This window comes from Felis catus, chromosome B3 (genome assembly GCF_018350175.1).
Source record: "Felis catus isolate Fca126 chromosome B3, F.catus_Fca126_mat1.0, whole genome shotgun sequence".
In the NCBI taxonomy this organism is placed as follows: domain Eukaryota; kingdom Metazoa; phylum Chordata; class Mammalia; order Carnivora; family Felidae; genus Felis; species Felis catus.
In genome coordinates, this window is record NC_058373.1 from 50,023,071 (window position 1) to 50,045,505 (window position 22,435).

General features: G+C 37.1%; 1 protein-coding gene across 2 annotated transcripts in view; it reads right to left on the bottom strand.

Annotated features, from left to right (window-relative positions):
• The window catches only part of UNC13C (unc-13 homolog C), a 675,102-nt gene that overhangs the window by 261,730 nt on the left and 390,937 nt on the right, over window positions 1-22,435 (bottom strand). For both annotated transcript variants that reach the window (XM_045059288.1, XM_019832393.3), the window contains 4 exons: window positions 18,746-18,902; window positions 7,165-7,233; window positions 5,430-5,519; window positions 1,362-1,490 (listed from right to left, as the gene is read on the bottom strand). In XM_045059288.1, the coding sequence (XP_044915223.1) occupies window positions 1,362-1,490; window positions 5,430-5,519; window positions 7,165-7,233; window positions 18,746-18,902 (445 nt within the window). The remainder of the gene's footprint in view (window positions 1-1,361; window positions 1,491-5,429; window positions 5,520-7,164; window positions 7,234-18,745; window positions 18,903-22,435) is intronic.

Sequence of the window (22,435 nt, forward strand, 5' to 3'; positions counted from 1 at the left end):
TATGAGAAAGCCACCCAATGGAAGAACATAGTGAGAGACAATTTAATCTTTAAAAATCCCAGAGAACTAAGTTTTTAAACTAGAACACATCTAGCAGGAATAATAAAGTTATGAACAATTATGTGGTTATACATTATTTTCTTATACAATGACAAACTCCAGCTTTAATTTTTTTCTCCTACTAGGCTAAGGACACCAGAAGGTTTTAATACTATAAGAAGCTCAGCTTGAAACCTAAAATGAAAGAGTCCCACTTTTCTCATTCAATATAATTATCTAGAATTTGCCCCACTCAAGTAACCAAGAAGGTCCAGAGTGATTGCACAATTTCCAGTATCTAGTGGAGTACCTACTTTCTTCAGGAAAGTGGACAGTAGATACATATTAAAAAGTCATCTTCAAACACCAGTTTTATAGATGTGACAGCAATGCATAAATCATAGTATGCATGATGCCTAGTATGAGGAAAACTTCAACACAACAAAAAGATACATCACATATAAAGAGGGAAGTAATATATATTAAATCACATAACCAACAAAGGATTAGTATCCAGAATATATTTTAGAATTTTTTTTACAAATTAATAAGTAAAAGACAAGCCCACAGAAAAATCAACAGAGGATCAATAGCTAATTCACAGATAATAAAACTGAAGTGTTCATTGAGCATATGTGAAAATATGCTCAAACTGTCTACTATTAGTGTTTATCTCTGAAGGAAGAGAAAGGGAGGAGAATTCACTTTGGAAAAAGCACAAAGGGAAATGCTGCTTTCTGCAGGTGTAATATTCATTTAATGCCTTTAGACAATAAAGAACAGAGCAAATATTACTAAATGTTAACATTTGGTCATCTAGGTGGTAAGTGTATATATGTTTGGTGTGCTTTCTATATTTTCTTTTGTATTTTTGAAATATTCCTTAACAGTTAATTTACATATAGGATGATTTTACCGTCCTGTTATATGTTACCCATCTATCACTTTTATTAGGTAAAGTGATAAGGGAGGAAGTTACGTGTTAGAGGAAGAACATAAGAGGTGAGTTGGAATCCTAAATTCTAGTCCCAAATCTGCCACTTGACCACTGCGTGACCTTGAGCAAATCACTTAATTGTTGTGAAACTGATTCCTCATCTGAGAAGCCTAAAACATAGTATCTACCTTTATTACATAAGGTTGTTTTAAGGAGTGAATTATTTCATGTAAATGAAAGTGATGTTCATATGTGAAGAAAAGATTAAGAATTCTCAAAACCCACAGTTAATATGAAATTAAGTGAACATATATTCTCATTTAGTGTCATTCTAAACATATAGAAACAGACATTAGAAACAAAGGAGACATACATCTTTTCTTACCGGATCAATTAGTTGAGAATAGAGTTCATGGCAATTGTCAAAAATATACTTGTATGTAGAATCCAGGCACGCCCTAACACAGTCCTTCACCACCATGCTGGCCTTTGGGGGACTTTGCAGCTCCAGAACCTGAGAGACAAATTATTTTCTTAAAGTCAAAAAATATAACATTGTAATCCAGTATCAACAACTCAAATAATGTTCAATAAATGTTTTTAGTTGATATTTCTACATTCAGGAAAAAAGGTTTATTTTAAAACCTTTTAAAACCATTTTAGTGTAAATGTTTAATTTTCTCATATGATGATGCAGTGAAAATGATCATAGTTGTAAATATTCAAATAGAAACACGTAAAGGACCAATCACAACATTATTCATCCATTCATTCTTTTCAATCATTCAACATTTATCACCTACTGTGTGCATGACAATAGGATACACCAGTGAACAAAGGAAGAAAAATCCCTTTCCTCATGGAGCTAAATTCTAGCAGATAATAAAAGAAATCAGTAAAATATATTCCATGATGGTGCACATTGAAAAGTAAAATAAAGCAGAGGAGATAGAAAACGTTTCAGCAGAATAGAACCAACAAAGAGGATGCAACACTAGGTGAATTCAGAGAAGTAAAAGGATGGAGCCAGGGGAAAAATCTATATACAGACTATTTTAAGAACCTTAACTTTGAGCAAGTGGGAAGGAATCAGACTCTTTCAGCAGAAGGGCAAAGTGATGTAACTCAACTGTCATTTAAAAGGCTTAAGAAAAAAGAATGAATGAACACAACAAACAAACAAACAAACAAACAAACAAACAAACAAACGGCTCCCTTAGGCTGCTTTAAGGCAGGCTATGGAAAATGTAGAAAGACCAGGGATGAGAACACTATAGTAATTTAGTCAATATAGTGCTTGGACTATGGTGTTAAGCTAGGAGCCGTTTAATTTGGGAAGGAAGAGCTAACAGGATCTGCCCAATGATTGGATAATTGGTGTGAGAGAAAGAGAGGAGTTAGGACCCCATGGTTCTAGCGTGGATAACTGATACAATGAAGGTAGGTTAACTAGACAAATAAAGCTGTACACAGGTGATGAAGAGCTCGGTTTCAGGCAGGTTAAGATTGAGAAGGTTGTTATGCATGGAAATAGACATTTGCGTATGAGTCTGGACTCATGGAGATGCCTGGGGCTAGAGATACAAATTTAGAAATTATTAGCTTAAATAAGAATTCAAAGGAACAGGACTAGATGAGTATGGATACAAAAGAGAAGAAGTCCAAAAATGAACCCTGGATAATGGTGTTAGAATGATCGAACATGTAGTATGCAAAAAAAAAAAGTTATCTTTGACCCATACCTCATACCATTAAAAACAACAACAAAAAAAACCTTTCAAAATAAAACACAGGACTAAACATACAAGATAAAATAAAACTTTTAGAAGAAACAGGAAAATCTCTTTGTGACCTTGGTTTAGCCCAGAGCACTATCTATAAATCAAAAATTGCTAAAGTAGACTTCATCCAAATTAAACCCTTTTGCTGTACAAAAGGTACTGTTAGAGAATGAAAAGAAAAAGTACAGACAGGGAGAAACTCCTAGCAAATAAAGCACCTGAAAAAAGACTTGTATCTAGACTATATAAAGAACTCTTTTTTTTCCCTTAAGTTTTTAAAATTTACTTTTAGTAATCTCTTTGCCTAAATTGGAGCTGGAGCTCATGACCCTGAAATCAACAGCCACATACTCTTCCAAATGAGCCTGCCAAGGGTCCCAAAGAACTCTTGATACTAAAACAAAACAAACTAATAAAAAAAGGGCAAATATTTCAATAGATGGTTCCTAAAAGAAAAATTCAGATAACAAATCAGCCCAAGAAATGATGACCAACATTATCAATAATAAATAAAATTAAGATGTAATATGATACAGTTTCACTATTAGAATGGCTCACAAAATAGTAATATTTAAAACCACAGAAAATACCAAGAGCTTTACCACAAGGTATAGCGCAATTAGGATTCTCAAACATAGCTGTTAAGAAGGCAAACCCAGGAACCTCACTCCAAGGAAAGTGAAAGCTTATGTTTACACTAATAATTTCTACATAAATATTTTTTAACAGTTTTATTAACAACCCAAACTGGAAACAACCCAAATGCCTGTAGTACATGCATAACCAAGAATGGCTACTCAGTAAATGGCTACTCAGAATGGCTACCTGCATAACCAAGAATGGCTACTCAATAAAAAGGAATGAACTGTTGATAACACTCAACAAGATGGATGAACAGCCAATGTGTCATGCTATATAGCGTATTATTTCATTCACAGGATATTCTGGAAAAGGTAAGCCTATAAGGAAACAGCAATGGATAGGTAGTTGCCAAGGGGTGGGAGAGGCAGTGAGTATTAAAAAGCAGCCCGAGGGAATTCTGGAGGATTATGGGACTGTTTCACTGGTTAATTGCCGTGGTGGTGATACAACTACACGTTTGTCAAAAAGAATAGATCTGTACACCAGAGGAATGAATTTGACTGCGTGTAATGAGAAAAAAAGAAAATGGGAGGAGGAAATTTGTTCAAAAGATACTGAAAGAATAGAGATGGGCAAGAAAACATAATGAGGCTGAGTCTAAGGTGTTTTGGTATTAAAGGACAGGGGGAATTCGGGTGTTGTAGATGGAGAAGAAAGCGAAGTCCATCTTTGAGGAGAGCAGGAACCACTGCAGCACCAAGGCTTTAGTGTTCAGAAGGGCATGAAATCAATTGCACAGCTGGAAGAGATGGCCTTTTCTAGGAGAAGAGACAGCTAATCAATAGTAATAAAGGAAGGAAGAGTATATGGACACAGATGCAGGTAAGCAGATAGATGGGGTGGGTGGGAGGAGCATGTGGTCTGAGCTTGAGGAAGCTCTCCAGCATTTGCTCCCATTTTTTTCAGTGCAGTGTGAAGCAAGGTCATCGGCTGGTAGTGAGGATGGAGGAGGAGGTGCTGGAAGTTTGAGATTTTGTTTCTAAACACATCAAGGCTGGTGACTGAGAAATGGCAGATATGTAGCACTTGTGCAGGCACCCCCTACCCTCACTCCCATGGCCCCCCCTGCCTCAGTGTTAATGGCACCCATCGCCTGTCAATAAAGTAACTTTTCCTCGTGAGACTGGTTGGAAGCTCACTATCCTTCCCTATACACTGTTCCAACAGCTGCTGCCAGAGGATAAGAATGGATATAAATTCTATTTATCCCAGTCACCCAATTACACTGTGATTTGAAGCCAAATGAATTTTCTTTGGACTTGAAAATCTCTAAATGACTGCTGATATGGCATGGTTTTGTTTTCTGTCTCTCATATAGTACCATTTTTAGTGCTTCTAGTGAAAACAATCATGAGCAACTGAAAATTGTTTTGTTTTTTTCTGTAGAGGAATTTTCTGAATAAACATCATAAAACTCTTTCAGAGAGCAAAATTTTTTAGCCCATAGCCTGACAAATAGTTTTAGGAAACACTTGACATGAATAGTCTTGATAGCCAAATTATGAGTGCAAAGAACTTGATGTTAAAGCAGAGATCTACCTAAGAAGAAATGCCTGCATAGTTTTGTAGATAGTTAACTATACAAAAGGATTCAACAATCAAATATATCCCTATGTAGACATTTCCAGGGCTGAAAATGGAAGTTGTCACAATTGGGGCAAACTTAAAAGAATCAGCTACTCTGTTGGGATGAAAAGGTTAGCAAGCCAGGGGAGTTAAAACTAAAGTAAGAAGTAACTCATTTCCATTTAGCATTCTTAGAGATTTCTTTTTTAGCAAGAGCCGTATTTAAGATGGATTTAATTTAAAACTAAATTTAAGCCGAATGTATCAGAATATTTTAGGTGTCTAGGATAATTCTTTTTCAACAGACCTCATACTGGAGGATTCACTTAGCAAAGGAAAAGGCATCATGGCGTAATAACTGCAAGGCTTGGACCGCACTGGTCAAGAGAGGAGTAAAAGCCAGACTTTAGCAGGGAATAAATGCGGTATGTCACAACAAGATGGTGACAGGTAAGATGAGGTACCTTCATCCTGAAGAAGGTGATGCTTGTTAGTAGGTCAACAGTTGATTTCAGGTCTTGCAGTCGTTCAGCATTGCTGGCTGGGAAGTTTTCCTGGTTAATTAATAAACAGAAAATGGGTAAATTTTCAGAGTGGGAAAACAAATTAAAACTAGCTTTCTGGTAAAGGAAATGGGAAATGAACTGTGTAAAATTATAAAAAATATCCCTAGAGTATTCCCAAAATATTTTATCATAAAATATTACAAAAAGTAAACAATATGGAAATACTGCTAGTCTTACAGAGCCATATGCTTCTATTTCCACATTGCAATAAAATATAATTTTTATTATATATTATGTATATATAATTATACAATTCATGCAGCGTTATTATTCGTCTTTGTTGCTATAATAATTTTGCTACTAAAAATGGAGTGGACAGCATGTAGTTGGAAATATTTTTAATAACTTTCTCAAGATGAGTAATTTTTTCCAAAAATACCCTTGGGAACTTTTACATATGCTACATTTACTTTTAGTCACAAAGAAACTTTTAAAAGTTAAAAAAAAAAAGAGTAAGACTACACTGCCAAGTCTCTCCCTCAAGTACTGTGGATTTCAACAAAAAGTTTGTTAGTGATGTTGGGTGAAAACGTCATATAAAAATAAAGAAGTTCAGAACTTTGAAGTAAAGGAAAGGTGTGATCATGAAAATGTTTGATATAAGATTTTAACATTGTAGCATTGAGGAATTTCTCATTTACCATGCTTTCAGATTGGCTTTTTAAAAAGTGACCTGAAAAACCACACGTAACCTTTAGATATTCATGAACTTCAGCAGAGTTAAAGTGTCAGAATGATGACAAATAATGTGGCCTCAAGGCCCCTTTGTCCCCAATTATCTTTTTTTTTTTTTTATTGCCTAGTTAATAGCAGTTATCTTCTAACAGTGTTGGCCCCAGTTCCAACAGGAAGGTTGAATTTGACAAAATGTGGTATAATTTCCAGAAATATACAATTAAGAGATCCATCAATAATGAACTAAAACATGAATGTAGGAGATACACATATTTGCAGGTATGATGTTTAGAATAAATTATTAAATAAAGAATCCAAGAGTTATTGCTACAAATTTTTTCTAGAAATATAATTTATAACTGAATATTTTGTATCTAAGATCTTTATAATTAAAATAATATATATATTTACACCCAAAAATACATGAATACATTTGTGTGTGTATGTATTTGTATGTTTCACCTGGAGGTGAAGTATAGAATAGTTGACAAAAACTTTGGACAACTTCAAAAAGCATATTATAGTGATCTAGAAAGAGTGAATTAAGCGGTGAGTCCAAGTAAGAATCTTAAAACCTGAGGAACTATCAGCAGGATATCTCAGCAACAAGGGGTGAGCTTTCAAGATGAGGTCTATGCCACATGTTTACCTCAAGAATTAGCTGATTGGCTCTCAGTCTGGAAGTTATTAAAATAATTGTAAAATTACACACACACACACACACACACACACACACACACACACACTTTATTAGTATAGGCTTGTGTGGGGCAAGGTCTCTGAACGAGGGACATCTGCTTGCTTACTGACTGGACTTTTCCAGTGTGATAGAACCTGAGATCCCAAGATCAGTATTTTTACTTTTCCATTACACAGTGGATGATTTTTTATAATATGACAAGAAAGCATCTCAGCCAAACATGGTATCTTACCTTCAGGAAAATAATTTTGTACATACCCTATACTTTGACAGGTCAATCCTTAAAGAGTTATGCAACTGGTCCAATAGTTTTATGAATTTTTCCCTCTGTACAGAGCAAAAACAAAATAGGAGAACAGAAATAAATGGTCATTCTAAAAGTAACCCTCAAAACAACTCTAGGAGTTATTTTCCTCATTTCACAGAAAGGAAGGTTCAAAGATATAATAAATTTATCTAAGGTGATAGAGCTAGTATGTGACAAAACAGTGATTCAAATGCAGATATCTTTCACAACAAAACCAATCTCTTGCCAATAAGCCACAAAGACTCTCTGTGATGAATAAGAAAGTATCCAAAAAGTTGCTTTCAGGGGAAAGAGTCCAGAGAACTGAATCACCACTGTACTAATTCACAACAATATGAGTCAGCAAGATAAAACATCAACCACCCCACACGCCACTGTACCTCCTCAGAAATAAATTATTATTATTTTGAAATTTCTCCTACCTGTGGAAGCGGGAATAGCTCTTGTTCTCATCAAGAACAATTTCAAAAAGCACTTTCTCTTTGGTAACAAGTATAGACTTCATAATCTGAAAGTACTGATTGCCTTTCCAGTATGTTTATGATTTAGTGTTTAAAAAAACATATATATAAAACATTAAGCAAAAAAACAAAACAAAACAACACACACACACAAAACTAATTCTTCCCTCTGAGGCTATCTCAGTGTTGGACTGACCTCTTCATAGGATCTGAAAATAATGAGTTTGCTTATAAGTCAAAGATGAAGTTATGTTGATTAAATAAAGTAAATAAATTAGATAAAATGAAAACATCAGTCACACAAAGTTTATAGGTAGACGATCCCCCATTCTGAGTCTCAGATTTTAATCAAAAATAAAAAGAAATAAGAGAGTGGAAGTAAGAGCAAAGGTCTCTGCCTACATGAGTATTCTGTAAATAACAAACTGTACTTTGGAAGATACTGGCCGAAGTAGAAACTTCCTAACACTTTCACATAAAAGGTAGATTTATGGAGTTATAACTCATTCTTTGAAGTCACTGATTTTGATGAAGTGAGCTATTGACAGAAGTTGATGAACTGTTCCTAAGTTGAAACTCCAATTTTCTGAATAAACTACCTTTATCTGGTTCATATGTCAGACAATCAAACTTGATATTATTTTCTGTGTTAACCCCTTGCGGAGACAATGACAGAGCCTAAGAAATGAAATTTGCCTTCAAGATGCTTGCCATCTTATTAGGCAGAGAAGACTCTTCAGTAAAGCTACTGAAAACTGCTGATGAGTTAAAGGTCTTAGATTTTCCTTTCCCACTTTCCCTCAGGCTTTCCCAGGGAAAGAGGTGAACTATATTGTCCTTTTATTAACCCTCATCCCCCAACCACGTGGGTCAGTAGCTCTCAATCAAAAGAGAAAACCCTAAGAACCACTACCATCATCAGTTTAGGCCACAGTAAAGTTAACCATTCAATAACTGTAAAAGCTAATGCGCTCACGTCGTGTCTTAAGATGCTTTATCTGACCTCTGTGATTGGTATAAATCATCAAGACAGCTGACACGACCCTAGTGAGTCACATTAATGCCCAAGTCACTAGCCCTGTTATATACACGGGTAGTGACTGTTCTGGCTGTGTGCTTGACATCCTTTTCCATTCTTCCTTACTACTAGAACCTTGTAATTAAAATGTGGCCATTCTGAAATACCTAACTTTATGACCTCTTTTCCTGCAGGAATGGTCATGCAGTATGATTTTGGCTAATGAGATATATATAGTTTATTAAAGGGGATGGACCCAGCAAGCACATTACCATGAATTATTATTTGGAAAGATTCTAAAAGAATGCTTGGCAGGCACCGTTTTTGTATTAGTGTTCACTATGTAACTCCTTGTCAGGCTTTTTCTCCATCTGCCCTGTGTCTCTTTCCTTTCTTCCACCTGAAACTCAGACTAGACACGTGAAGGTAAAACAGTCATGTTACCTTCAGATAAAAAGCTAAACAAGCAATTAGGTGTGGTGGAGCAGGACGCCCCCATACCTCACCTTAGCCCTGTCTGCCCACCCTTTCAAAAAATTACCATCCTGAGCAGCTACCCTCATCCTGAATTCCTTATTACTTCTGGACTTGGGATCTACAGAGAAAAAAAAATTGTATTTCATGCAGCCAAACAGAATTCTGACTGACACAGATCACACGTGTGGTCTTCCTACCTCAGTCTTCAGTGCCCAGCTGGAAAATTTACATTCGAGGAACACAGAAAACTGTGGAGAAAACTGCCAGGCTTGTTGTCGTTAAATCCCAGACAATATCAGATGATATGAAATTAAAAGTGTGCTACTGATTACATCTTCATAGAGATTCTTTAAAAAGAAGAACAGCTTGAAATTTAATTGTATTTATTATAATTCTATTTAACTATAGTGAGACCGCATTTGCAAGAGCTGAGGAGGCCTATTTCCTGCACGGTGTGATTTGAGGAGTAACAAAAGACTGGGTGATTAAAAAATGATTCTCCTGAGGGGCATGCCACAACATCTGAAGCCTCCATGATACTCCGTTCTTCACATTAGGTAATGTCTACACATGCCTGGTATTTAGTAGAGGGCCAAATCAATCACAATACTCACTGTTACCGGTTAGCAAAAACTTAGGTTTAATTAGTTAATAAGAATAATTCTAGGGGTGCCTGGGTGGCTCAGTTGGTTAAGCATCTGACTCTGGATTTCCCCGTGAGTCATGATCTCATGGTCATGAGGTGGAGCCCCAGCTGGGCCTCATGGAGCCTGCTTGGGATTCTCTCTCTCCATCTTTCTGTGCCCCTCCCCTGCTCACGCATGCTCTCTCTTGTGCATGCTCTCTCTTTCACAAAATAAATAGACTTAAAAAAAAAAAGTAACTCTAGACCAGGGGTCAGGAAACTGCCTCTAAAGAACCAGGTAGTAACTCTTTTCAGCTTTCTATTAAACTCTGCCACTGTAGCACAGTGCTCCCAGAAACAATATACAAACAAATGGGCATGGCTGTTCTCCAGCAAAATTTTGGTTTTTTGGACAGTGAAATTTGAATTTCATATAATTTTCATGTGTCGCAAAATAATGGTACTCTTTTGATATTTAAAAGCCATTTAAAATGTGGAAACCATTCTCACCTCGCATGTGGGCCATGCAAACAAAACCAGCTGGTGGGCCAGTTTTGGCCCATGAGCACAGGGGAGATTTTGAGTAGGGGACAGCGGTCGCTACCTCACAAGGGCATTAAAATCAACAAGAAATGTAAACATATCACCCTGGTATCCTGGGAGTTGTAGAAGGAAATGTCTCTTCTGAGGAAGGGGTGTAAAAGCCTCTGCCTCATTCTCAGCTGCTCTTTTCCCTTCCTTTGTTTCTTATTATCTCACTCCGGCAGCAGGGGTTGATTTAACGTGAATCTAATGATGCTTCAGCACTGGGGGGCTACAGTGATGGTGTCAGTGACTAACAAATGTCATCAACTGAAAAGTATTTAAGGAGTCTCTTCACAGGCAAGTTTGAAAAGCCCTGAGATGGAATCATTCACTGACCTAGAGACTCTCAATGTTTCCCTCACTTTGACTAAACTTTAGAAAGGTTTTTCCTGACTCTAGGTCCTGATGTCTTAATTTTTGAGCATTCTCTTTAAAAAACCTAACTGTAATTCTTCCTCTGTCCCTGGGAAATGTGATTGTGTTTCAAAGCCTCTTGCCAGGTTGCTTTACAACCCAGAGAAGTCTTCCTCAAGTACTTGGGAGCTATCCCTCTGAAAGGTAATCATCAAAGAGATAGTACCTGTATCACCCAGGATCTATGAGAGGGTAGGAGACTAATTTTGTTGGGTGTCCATTAGTAAACACAGATAGCCTCATCACAGAAAAAGATATGTGCACACCCAAATATAATTGAGTGTGCTGGACACATGCCAATGATCAACCTTCCCCTTGAGAGCCTCAGATATTTTTTTTCTCCTAAACACTGGATTATCTTTTTTCAATAAGAATGGTATTTCAGGATTTTCATCATATGAAGTGATCAAAGAATCTGCAATCAAAAACTCTAGAAAAACTCTTAAAGACATGTATCAGGAAGTTAATGAAAATATTATGCTGTTTTTCTGGGCTTATAATATTTGTAGTGTTTGTTATATTATAATTTATAATTCATTGGCATTCATTTTTTTCATTAAAATGTATAATTTTCTGTTTTCTATTGACAATTTGTATTTTTCTTAAAAACAGTCTTATCAGGGGCACCTGAGTGGCTCAGTCCGTTAAACTTCTGGCTCTTAATCTCAGCTCAGGTCACGATCTCACAGTTTGTGAGTTCAAGCCCCACATCAGGCTCTGCACTGATGGCACAGAGCCTGCCTGGGGTTCTGTCTTTCATTCTCTCTGCCCTTCACCTGCTTGAGAGCTCGATCACTCTCGTGTGCTCTCTTTCTCTCTCAAAATAAATAAATAAACTTTTAAAAATATTAAAAAAGAATCTCATCAAATTATATAATGTTTAGGAAGCACAAAACCTAGATCCACCTCTCCCCAGAACTAATCATTTGTCAAGTCATTAAAAATGACTTCTAAAATGTTTCCCACACACATTTTCTCCTTTGCCACAACCTTCGTTTTCTCTAAGCCATTAGCGCAGCATTACTTTGCCTTGTCAGGACTAGCATATCAGCCCTATCACTACTTTCCATCTAGTCCTCCTGTATTCAACACCAGAACTGTTTTACTCACTTCACCTTCTTTCAGTGTGGCTTCCAGTAGTTCCGAGACTGGAAAACTAAACATCATATTTCCCAAACTCCTTTGCAGCGAGGCTTATGCAATTATCTTAGTTTCTGCCTATTAGATACATGTGCACTGCTACATTTGGAAAGCAGACGAGTGATGGAGGCCTAGTTCCTGCTTCTTGGTTTACTTGGGCTGCTAAGTCCTGGAGACATTCATTTCCCAGTCTCTGGTCACTAGCTTTGTGGTCTCAGACATTCTGCTGCATTAGCAGAAGCAGCCTTCTGATTCCTCACCTCCCCAACTGTAAGAAAACTCACCACTTCTCTTAAAATCAGTTTCAAATATCAGTGATATTTTGAGGATTATTACAGAAAGATCTTCCTTGAGTCCCAAATGATTATAAGCATTTAATTCCCTGTGCCAAATCCCTTTCTACTTAAAGTTTCTAACATGGTGTCTATTACTACAACTGAACTGTGTCTGATATATATCCTCTCTCCCCCTTCTGCAACATTTCCTTACAGTTAGTTATCTTTCTAAATCAAAGATTATACCCTAAGCTTCAAGAATGACATCCAAACATCTCCGTAGGTTTTAAAGGCCCTCAACAATCTAATGTCAACCCAATAGCACAGTTTCTTCTTACACTACCTACCTTTATTCTTTTTGTTTTAATTTTTTTTAATGTTTGTTTATTTTTAAGAGAGAGACAGAGCATGAGCAGGGAAGGGGCAGAGAGGGAGGGAGACACAGAATCTGAAGCAGGCTCCAGGCTCTCAGCTGTCAGCACAGAGCCCAACACGGGGATCAAACCCAGGAACCGTGAGTGAGACCTGAGCCAAAGTCGCAGGCTTAACTGACTGTGCCACCCAGGCGCCCCTCTATCATCCTTCATTCTATTTGCCCTACTTAGTAGGCAGGCTACCTTACACACACTTTGAACTTATTTTGTATCTTTACTTTGGTCTTTACTCAAATGTCTTCCCAGACCCAAGGTAGCTTCCCAACTACTTCTTGGACATTGGAAAAATATTACTCATCCCTAAAAGCCCGGGTCCTTTTATCACACTTTCATCAGTCCCTGAAAAGTATCAATCACTTAATCCTCTTCAATCTCTCAATATCAAAGCCTTCTTTGATACTAATCACACTTTGGGAGTGACTTAGGGTTATTGTTACAGACGGTTAAGTGACTATCCCATTAGAACATAAACCTCAGAAAGTAGACGTCAACGTTTATCATTCAATCCCTTTACTACTTGCCACAGTGCCTAATGCTATAGGGAACACATAAATACATATCAAATGAACAAGTGGACAAATAAAAGAACATATGGAATGGCAAAGAAGTATTTACTAGCTTATTTATTTTTGCCCAACAATGGCTGGATCAGAGACCCAGGGAAAAAAATGAGCTGAATAAACACCAATATAACTAATAATTTGTTATGTGTACTTTAAAATAACTCACTAAATAAGTTTTCTAAAGACTCTCCTGTCAAGTTGAGATACTGAGCCCAAACTCAGAGATTTCTTCCTTTCTAACCCTTGATCTACCCATGGTGTTTTCAATAGTCATGGGGATGTTTCATCCAATAAACTTCTTTACTCTTCTTGACTGCGAGCAACCTTTACACTCAATGATATGCTGCTAAATCATCTCTTCAAATGAAAAATGCCTTCATGTTTAGTATTTGCCAATGTCCATGATGTTAATATTCTCAATACTTCTGGTTTCAAAAAATGGCTATGCTACATAACTAGCTTGCATTATTCTTGAAAATTCACCAATCAGTGCCTGTGAGAAGATGTAAGCTATAACTTAAGCTATTGACTTTTACACTCAATTTTCAACAGCATATCCCAGAGTCACATCTTGGACCCAAGACTCCCCTTTGTAATTTTAACTGAAATGTATCATGTTCCTATCAAAATCCTTTGACTCTGGCTCACCTGCTACAACTTCTCAAAACGAGACCCCATGCTGCATCATCTCAATGTCTCTGTTGACAGCTTCACTCACCTTCAATTGATTTTTTTTATAAAGTTTATTTATTAATTTTGAGAGAGTGCGAGCCAGTGAGCAAGCAGGGGTGGGCAGAGAGAGAAAGAGAGAGAGAGAATCCCAAAAGCAGGCTCTGCACTGACAATGCAGATGTGAGGCTTGAACTAACAAACCATGAGATTAAGACCTGAAGTCAGACGTTTAACCAACTGAGCCATCCAGATGCCCCTCCATTGCCTCTCTTCTACAAAATTTCAACCTAGAGTCAATATAATCAACTTCCCAAATCTGTTACATGACCATCAGAATGCTGAAAACTTCTGAGAAAATCTCAAAGCCACTATATTGTTGTGACAGTAAGTTTATGCTCCTCAACATCAAATGATACCTTCAGCTTTACTAGGAATTCCTCTTCCATGGCCCTGAAGCATTTCTCTTTCTACTCCCTTTGGTAACTTATCCAAACCTTGCACAGCATCCTTCACCTGCCTCTGTATTATAGCCTTTGCCTTGCAGATGAGCATTTCCTGTTCTTGTAGACAACCACAGGGATTAGGGAAATGGGGTATGACACCCCAGCTTTTCACTCCTATATCAAAAATTCAGCATTCTCTGCAAGAACACGGATACTATTCCCAAAATTTCAGAACAGAACTTGTCCTTTCTCATTCCAAAGAACGTCTCTCCTTTTGTCTCTTTCACTACCTTTCTTCTTTCTCCTCTGGGAACTCACTGCATCACCTGTTTTCCATCAGATAAATCTGCAACTTGACTCTCACAACTACTCCCTTTCCTAATAATCTATAAACATGTGTAAATTTGCCTTTTTAAATAAAAAAATTCTGACTCAACAAGACAGGAAAAATAAAATCTCTTTATTCATAGCAAAATCTTCCCTTGCCCAATCTTCCCCCTTTTCATTTCACTTAACAGAAGAGTCTCTATCTCCTCCGCCATATTCACCCTTTGATTCACATGTTTATTATAAAATATAATGATAATATAGGAAAGTTTTACAATTTTAGTATAAAGATGAATGGAAAGCAAAACCACAAAATATCAGCTGTCATCCTACCAGGTGGCTGTATCATTGGCATTTCGGCACATTTCCATCTAGTCTTATTTCTAAACCAGTGTGCATGTTGTTTTTTCAGTGTTGGAATTAGACTGTATAAAGAATTTTGTGGGGGTTTTTTCACTTGGCATTCTATCATGGACATTGCTCATTTTTATGTACTTGTCTTTAAAAACATGATTTTTAGTGACTCCATTACATTTTAGTGAATAGAGGAACCTAATTTACACAAGCATTCATCTATGTCATTCACTGAAGGACCCTGTGAAATTAGGCTTCAATATCAACTGCTTCAGTCAATAATCACCTCCTACTTGCCAAATACAAAGAGGTCATTCATTTCCCCATCTTATTTTAACTTTAGCAACAGTTGAAAATGTTATATACTTCTCTTTTCTCAAAATAGTTTTCCTTTGTCTTTTTATAATATTACATTCTTTTATTATCATTTTCATTCAATTTCTCTAACCATTTTCCTCAACAAACTTTGCTTGTTCCTCTTCTTCACACCCAAGCGTTCTGTCCTTTTCACTTCATTCCTGATCATTTTTCATCCAAGCCATGATGAGAAATAGCAACTGTACACAAAAATATCTGAATTGTAAGACTGATATTTTTTTCTTAAGTACATATTTGTTTACACTTGTCATAAGAAAGCTTTCTCCACTGGTTTATTATTTGGAAAATCAAATGTCTGAGTTACACTTTTGAGAGGGATAAAAAAAAGGGCCAACGTAACGATGTTCCTGAGTCACAAGCAACAGATCAAATTCAGAATTCAGGTAAAGAGGAACTCGGGACCATAAATTGGAGGTGGGAGACTTTATACTTAGATATATCTGACTAAACAAATTGCATTACTTTCAATAGGTCGAGAAATATATAGTCACATTTACACACCAAATTTACAATTTATGAAAATGTACTTTGAAAAAACATTCTTTTTTTTGGCCCTCTTCTAAAATAAGTTATTTGACTCACAAAATTAAGTTTTTATAATCATGTTGTCACTGAAAAGTAATGAAATCAATTTGGTTTCTCCTCTTTGGGTCGGCATGAAGTTCTATCTCATTTTCCTCCAGGTAGCTTTTAGGATACATATTAATCACAAAGACACATCTTCTACTTCAGAGGTAGAAAAGCTCAGTGTTCCACAAGATTGGCTTATTCTCTACAGTGTATCCAGGCAGAATATTAAAAGCAAAACAATTTCATAACAGAGTGCCTTATGTTACAGGTGAAATCTCAAGACAATCCTGTTACCAAGATGAGGTTTTTGGTTTTGTTTTCTTACACTTTTAAAAAATGTTTCCTGGGGCGCCTGGGTGGCGCAGTCGGTTAAGCGTCCGACTTCAGCCAGGTCACGATCTCGCAGGCCGTGAGTTCGAGCCCCGCATCAGGCTCTGGGCTGATGGCTCGGAGCCTGGAGACTGTTTCCAATTATGTGTCTCCCTCTCTCTCTGCCCCTCCCCCGTTCATGCTCTGTCTCTCTCTGTCCCAAAAATAAATAAAAAACGTTGAAAAAAATAAAAAAAAATGTTTCCTTATTTATGAGAGAGAGAGAGAGTCAGAGAGAGAGAGAGAGAGAAGAGAGAGAAAAAGAGAGAGAGACAGAGAGAGAGAAACAAAGAGAGAAAGAGAGACAGAGAGAGACAGAGAGAGAGAAAGAGAGAGAAAGAGAGGGAGAGGGAGAGAGAGAAAGAGAGGGAGAGGGAGGGAGAGGGAGGGAGGGAGAGAGAGAGAGAGAGAGAGAGAGAGAGAGAGAGAGGCAGAGAGAGAGGAAGGGAGAATCCCAAGCAGGAGCTGTGGTGTCAGCACAGAGCCGAATGCCAGGCTTGATCTCATGAACCAAGAGATCATGACCTGAGCCGAAATGAAGAGTCAGATGCTTAACTGAGTCACACAGGCACCCCAAGATGAGGTTTTTATGACAAAACTGTTCTAATCGTCTGTTATTAGTCATAACAGTATTTTATTGAGCTGACCAGGGAATGTTCTTTGGTCCTGACTTTTACAAGAGTCAATGTGTCTAACAGAAGTAGCTGCTAGTACACTGTTTTACACTGTAGGTAAGGGCAAGAGAGATGAAATTTTCAAAACTTATATTTATAGACCATTTTCAGCTTTTACGAGCTGGCTTCTCTACCTTTAACGTCATTTGATTCTCATCTTCAGTTTAAGAAACACATTAGAGCAGTTGTTACCTTCATTGAGCAGACTGAGAAATTGAAGCTTGAATGAATGGACTGGCTTGCTAAATTTGACTACAAACTCAAATTCCGTGACTCCTAACACAGACTGCTTTTTTCTACTAGTGCTTAATTTCATCTGTCATTAAATAACAACTACTTTTTCCTTTGATTCATTCCAACTCATCTCACATGCCTCACATGCATTTTCTTTTAGATGAAAAGGACAGGAAAAGAGAACACACAGCAGCACATTTTTTCCCCTACTGGCTTCACACATTTTTATTTGCTGAGTCTCATTTGTTTCTACTCTATGACACATACCCCCAAATTTAATTTCTAACAACATAATCAATAACAAAATCTATTCAGTGAACCAATTTGGAACTGCGGTGGAAAAATTAACTATGGTGTCATGAAAATCATTTTGCTATAGTGGAGCTTGGTTTCATGTAGACACACATACGCATGTGACAATAAAACTACCTGTCTCACAGGGTTATTGAACAGAGCTACTTACTACCAGTTGCCATACTCAAAACCTTGGGAATCTCTCCAGAAAGCTTTCCCTGTCCTCCACTGTCCATATCCCCAAAGACACTACGTGCTATTGATTCGATGCCATGAAAAGCTCTGCAACATGTCCTTCATTCTCCATTGTCACTAGTTTTGTCTTAGTTTAGATCTTTACCATGTTATTCTGGTTACTATTAATTTATGTCTTGTCAATTTCAATTCCACAAGGCTTATAGAGAATGAGTTCCAGTGACAGGTGCAACAGATAAATATTTGAGTTTCCTGGGGCGCCTGAGTGGCTCAGTCGGTTAAGCGTCCGACTTCGGCTCAGGTCACGATCTCACAGTCCGTGTGTTTGAGCCCCGTGTCAGGCTCTGTGCTGACAGCTCAGAGCCTGGAGCCTGTTTCAGATTCTTTGTGTCTCTCTCTCTCTGACCCTTCCCCATTCATGCTCTGTCTCTCTCTGTTTCAAAAATAAGTAAACGTTAAAAAAAAAAAATATTTGAGTTTCCTTAGGATTCCTGCATTTCTGCTTTTCAATGAGTCCTTGCTGCATTTGAATATTTCAGGTGGACATCTTAATTAGGTACAGAGAGTTCTTCAACTCTATACACCTACTATGATTTACTCAGAAGACATGCTAATAACTATCAATACCAGTAAGAACCAAGAGGAATTATCAATGGAGACTAACAGATTCCAGAAAAGTCAACCAAACTCACTTTTACCAGGGAATAGCATCTGAAATGATGAATCCTAAATTTGCATACATGGAGAAAGTTCTATAAAATCCCAGTACTCTATCACAAAATTTATGTGTTTCCTTCTTGGAAAAGGTCATTCCAGATAGGGAGATTTAATCCAGTGAAGATGCCAATTGGCTGCCAAAATTATTTAGCAGAATATTATTTTAATGAACTTTTAGCTTCTCCCCACTACACTAAGAGTCCCTAAGAAGTGCCTCCTGCAATAAGATTCCAAGAATATCTGGAATCCCTAGTCCCTTGAAAATGTAACTCCTGTAAACTAGTAAAAATTTTAAAGTCCAAAAAATACTTACACCAAAGTTGGTAGCAGCAAATCGATCTGAGGCAGAAACCTGTACATTTGTTGCAACTGTTGTGTGAGCATAGAAAGCATTTATATTCGCCAACAAGGTGCTCATGACAGCAGGGACACCAGGGCACATGTATTTAGAAGACAGACATGAAAAGTGCCTATAAGACAAAAACATTAAGCACTTTTAAAACGTAAAGCAATTAATTCACATAATGGCATACCCTCTAACGTCAGCAATTAATTCCCCAACTATATCTATGAAAAAAAGAGAACACTCCCACGAACTCTACTAAACGAAAGAGAAAGCAATTTCGGCTTTTAAAAATTTCTCATTCACAAATGTGAAGTGGTTTAATTAGAATGTGATTTGCCACAGGGATGAGTGCATAATTCCTTTCAACTGTGGGAGTCTTGTGTGTACACACGCAAAGTGCACTTTCCAGGGGAATCCAGCACGGTGGGAAAGCCATTATACAGGATCCTCCCCTTCTTCAGCAACTATGCCGTCATTTACTTCAGTTCCCGAAATGCTGCATTTTAACCTGAATGTCCTTTATACTTGTATTTCTATCATATTGAAGAAGCAAGGTCTCCCCTTTCACCGCCTATCTACTGAGTAAGTGAATTCAACATCTGACTTGAGTCCAGTTTCTGGGCTTTTGTCATAAAGGAATACCTTCCATAAGCATTTCTGTTTTCTTAGCATTTTGTTACAGCCAGGATCTAATAAAGCAAACAGAAGAATGGTGAGGGCAGATTGAATTATGCCAGCTTTAGGCTTAAAGACCATTCCTTTTAAACCCTGAATAATAGTATCATTCACAGACATCAGAAGCATCAAGTGTTCAATTCTGTTACTTCTCTCAAGAAAAACTGTTTCATTTGAACTATAACAAAAGACGTGAAAACTGAAAACACAGCTTAAGATAAAAATGCACAGATAAAATACTCATGGAAGGAAGAAATTTTCAGTTTGTTATCTGATCCTATTTTGTTCTCATGCCTCAGCAATTTATCCTCCACTTAAGCATCTCTGAGGTCTGTATTATTGAACACAAACACAGAGTGTACATGCATAAATGAAATGCCCTGAATGGCACTTCCAAACAAATGGATGGTCCTAGAAATGGTGGCTTCTCTTAAATTTCAGTCAGGCTACTCACTGAACTCCTCAGGATACTGGCTGATCAAAGTAGGTTAAAGTTTTAAACATGGATCTTTGAGGATTATGAAAAACAAAGTACACCACAGTTGTTACATGAGGTTTTGCAATTTAACCCTAGAAAGATTAATACTGATTGCTTCTTTTAGGTAAATGATACATATTTTGACTGTATTATACACTAAGTTAATTATAATGCCTATTAAGTATACCAGAGGTAAATATTAATAAAATTAAAAAAATCCTAACACTGTATGTTCTTTTGAGCGATTTACAAACAGTTAAATTTGTTAGATCAAGTTAGAGGTCAAGAGTTGTGGAATATGCAATACGTAAATACAATGCTTCATGGATGGCATGAGGTAAATATCCATACCTAAGGGAAACAGTAAGAAATTCAAAGACCAGAACTTCATTATCCTGAACATGCATTACTTATTTTTTTTAATGTCCATTTATTCTTTGGGAGACAGAGAAAGAGGGAGACAGAGAGGGAGACAGAATCCCAAGCAAGGCTCCGCATGGTGAGCGCAGATCCCAAGGCAGGGCTGGAACTTGAGATTATGACCTGAGCAGAAATCAAGAGTCAGATGCTTAATCAACTGAGCCAACCAAGCACCCCTAAACATGCATTATATATTTAAAAGGATACTGGAGGTCACCAGGATGAATAATCTTGTTTGTGGCTTTGAAAAATGGATCCATGCCTCCTAATCCAGCTGAGTTACTTAGTATTTATTTGTGGTAGCTGCTACCCTCTGATTTTTGGGGCTCAATTAGGGTGGCAGCAGTTTGGCAGAGACTTTGAGCAGAAATAAAGGAGAAACATAATAAATATCCTGCTGAAGGCATTCAGAGTGAGAATTTTGTAGGTGAAATTGAAAGTTTTATAATGAAGATGACACAATTATTGAACGTCGTTCACTGCTATAAGCGATCTGAGGGAAAAATGAGTGTAATATGGGAAGATGGGGGATACAAACAACCAAGGTTGCCTATTTTATACTTTGAGTTGGTAAGCCAATGTTTTAGTGATGAAAATTCTCATTGCTTTTGGGGCCCCAAAGAAGTTTTAACACCACAATGAGAGATGTGATTTTGAGTTATATAATTTAATACAATCCTTGTTATGTACCTATCATTGATGTTAATACATATTATTCATACAATTATAAAAACAGTAAAAATAAATGTTTTTTACACTTTAAAGTTTTCTTAGAAAACAACTTCAATTTATAGTTAAAAGGTAGGGTTATAATACTCTCTCTTATTAGAAGTGATTAGAAAAAAAATGGATTCTAGTGTTTTTCCATCCTTTAATCTTTCCTCCATTTTTTATATTAAAGGCATCTGTCCAGACTACTCTCCCTTCAATAACTACACGCTTACTGTAGCTCTGGAATGATTCTTCATGACAGGAATGAGAGGTGATTAAAACATGCTCCTGGTATAAAATATGCATACCCTAATTGAGAGGCACACACCTTAAACACTAATTTTCTCATCTAAGAGAAAGTGCTGTTCCAGAGTTCTAAAGTTTGGGTGCTATTACTGAGGTATCCACAGGCTAGAGGAAGGTACAAAGCCTGATGGAGGACAAAGCTTCAAAGGCTGAGTTGAGCCCACTAGTGGTGAGCCCACAGAGGAGAAGTGAGAGGGAAATGCCTGAGTCTAGGGGATTAGAGTTCGTGTAATGGCCATGAAAGAGTGAAGATTTTAGTGTCCCTAGAATTTGGTTCAATAAATACTTATTCGACATATCTAAAGGTGAGATACCATGTGAGGCACTGGATATATAGTAATAAATCCACTTGCAGATGAATGGGAGAATCATTCCTATAAGAAATATAATACAACTATGTAAATGTTATAAGAAAGAAAAGCCTAACAGAGTGCTAAGGGACAGTATGTTAGAGTGTGCATATTGTGGTCTGGTGGGTCAGGGAAAGGTCAAGGAAGACTCTTTGAAATGAGACTGGGCTAAGAGTTAATGCATAACTAGGAGACAGCCAGATCAAGCATAGGGCTTGCTGTCACTGATAGGTAAAGGATGTATTCCAGGGGAATGGAATAGTATAAACTAAGGCATAATAGGGAAAAAAATACCATGTACAGTGAACCCTAGAAATTTTAGGTTGGTAGATCCCAAATTTCCAAGAGAATATTCTCTGCTAGGTTTGACCAAAACAAAAGTGAGGGTGTGTGTAGGACAGTCTCATGAAATATGTTAGGCAAGTTGGATCTAATTTATAGATCAAAGGACTTTTTCAAACTAAAATTCAAAATCTTAGAGTCAGTGTAAGTAAAAAATTAAAAAAAAATTAAATCTCCAAGGAACTCTAGCTGTTCACATGGATAGAAAGTGAATTTTTTTAGGTTATTTTCTATTTTGAGAGAGAGAGAGAGCACAAGCAGGGGGAGGGGACAGAGAGACAGAGGGAGAAAGAATCCCAAAGGCTCTGAGCTGCCAACACAGACCCTGATGTGAGGTTCGAATTCACAAACCATGAGATCATGACCTAAGCCAAA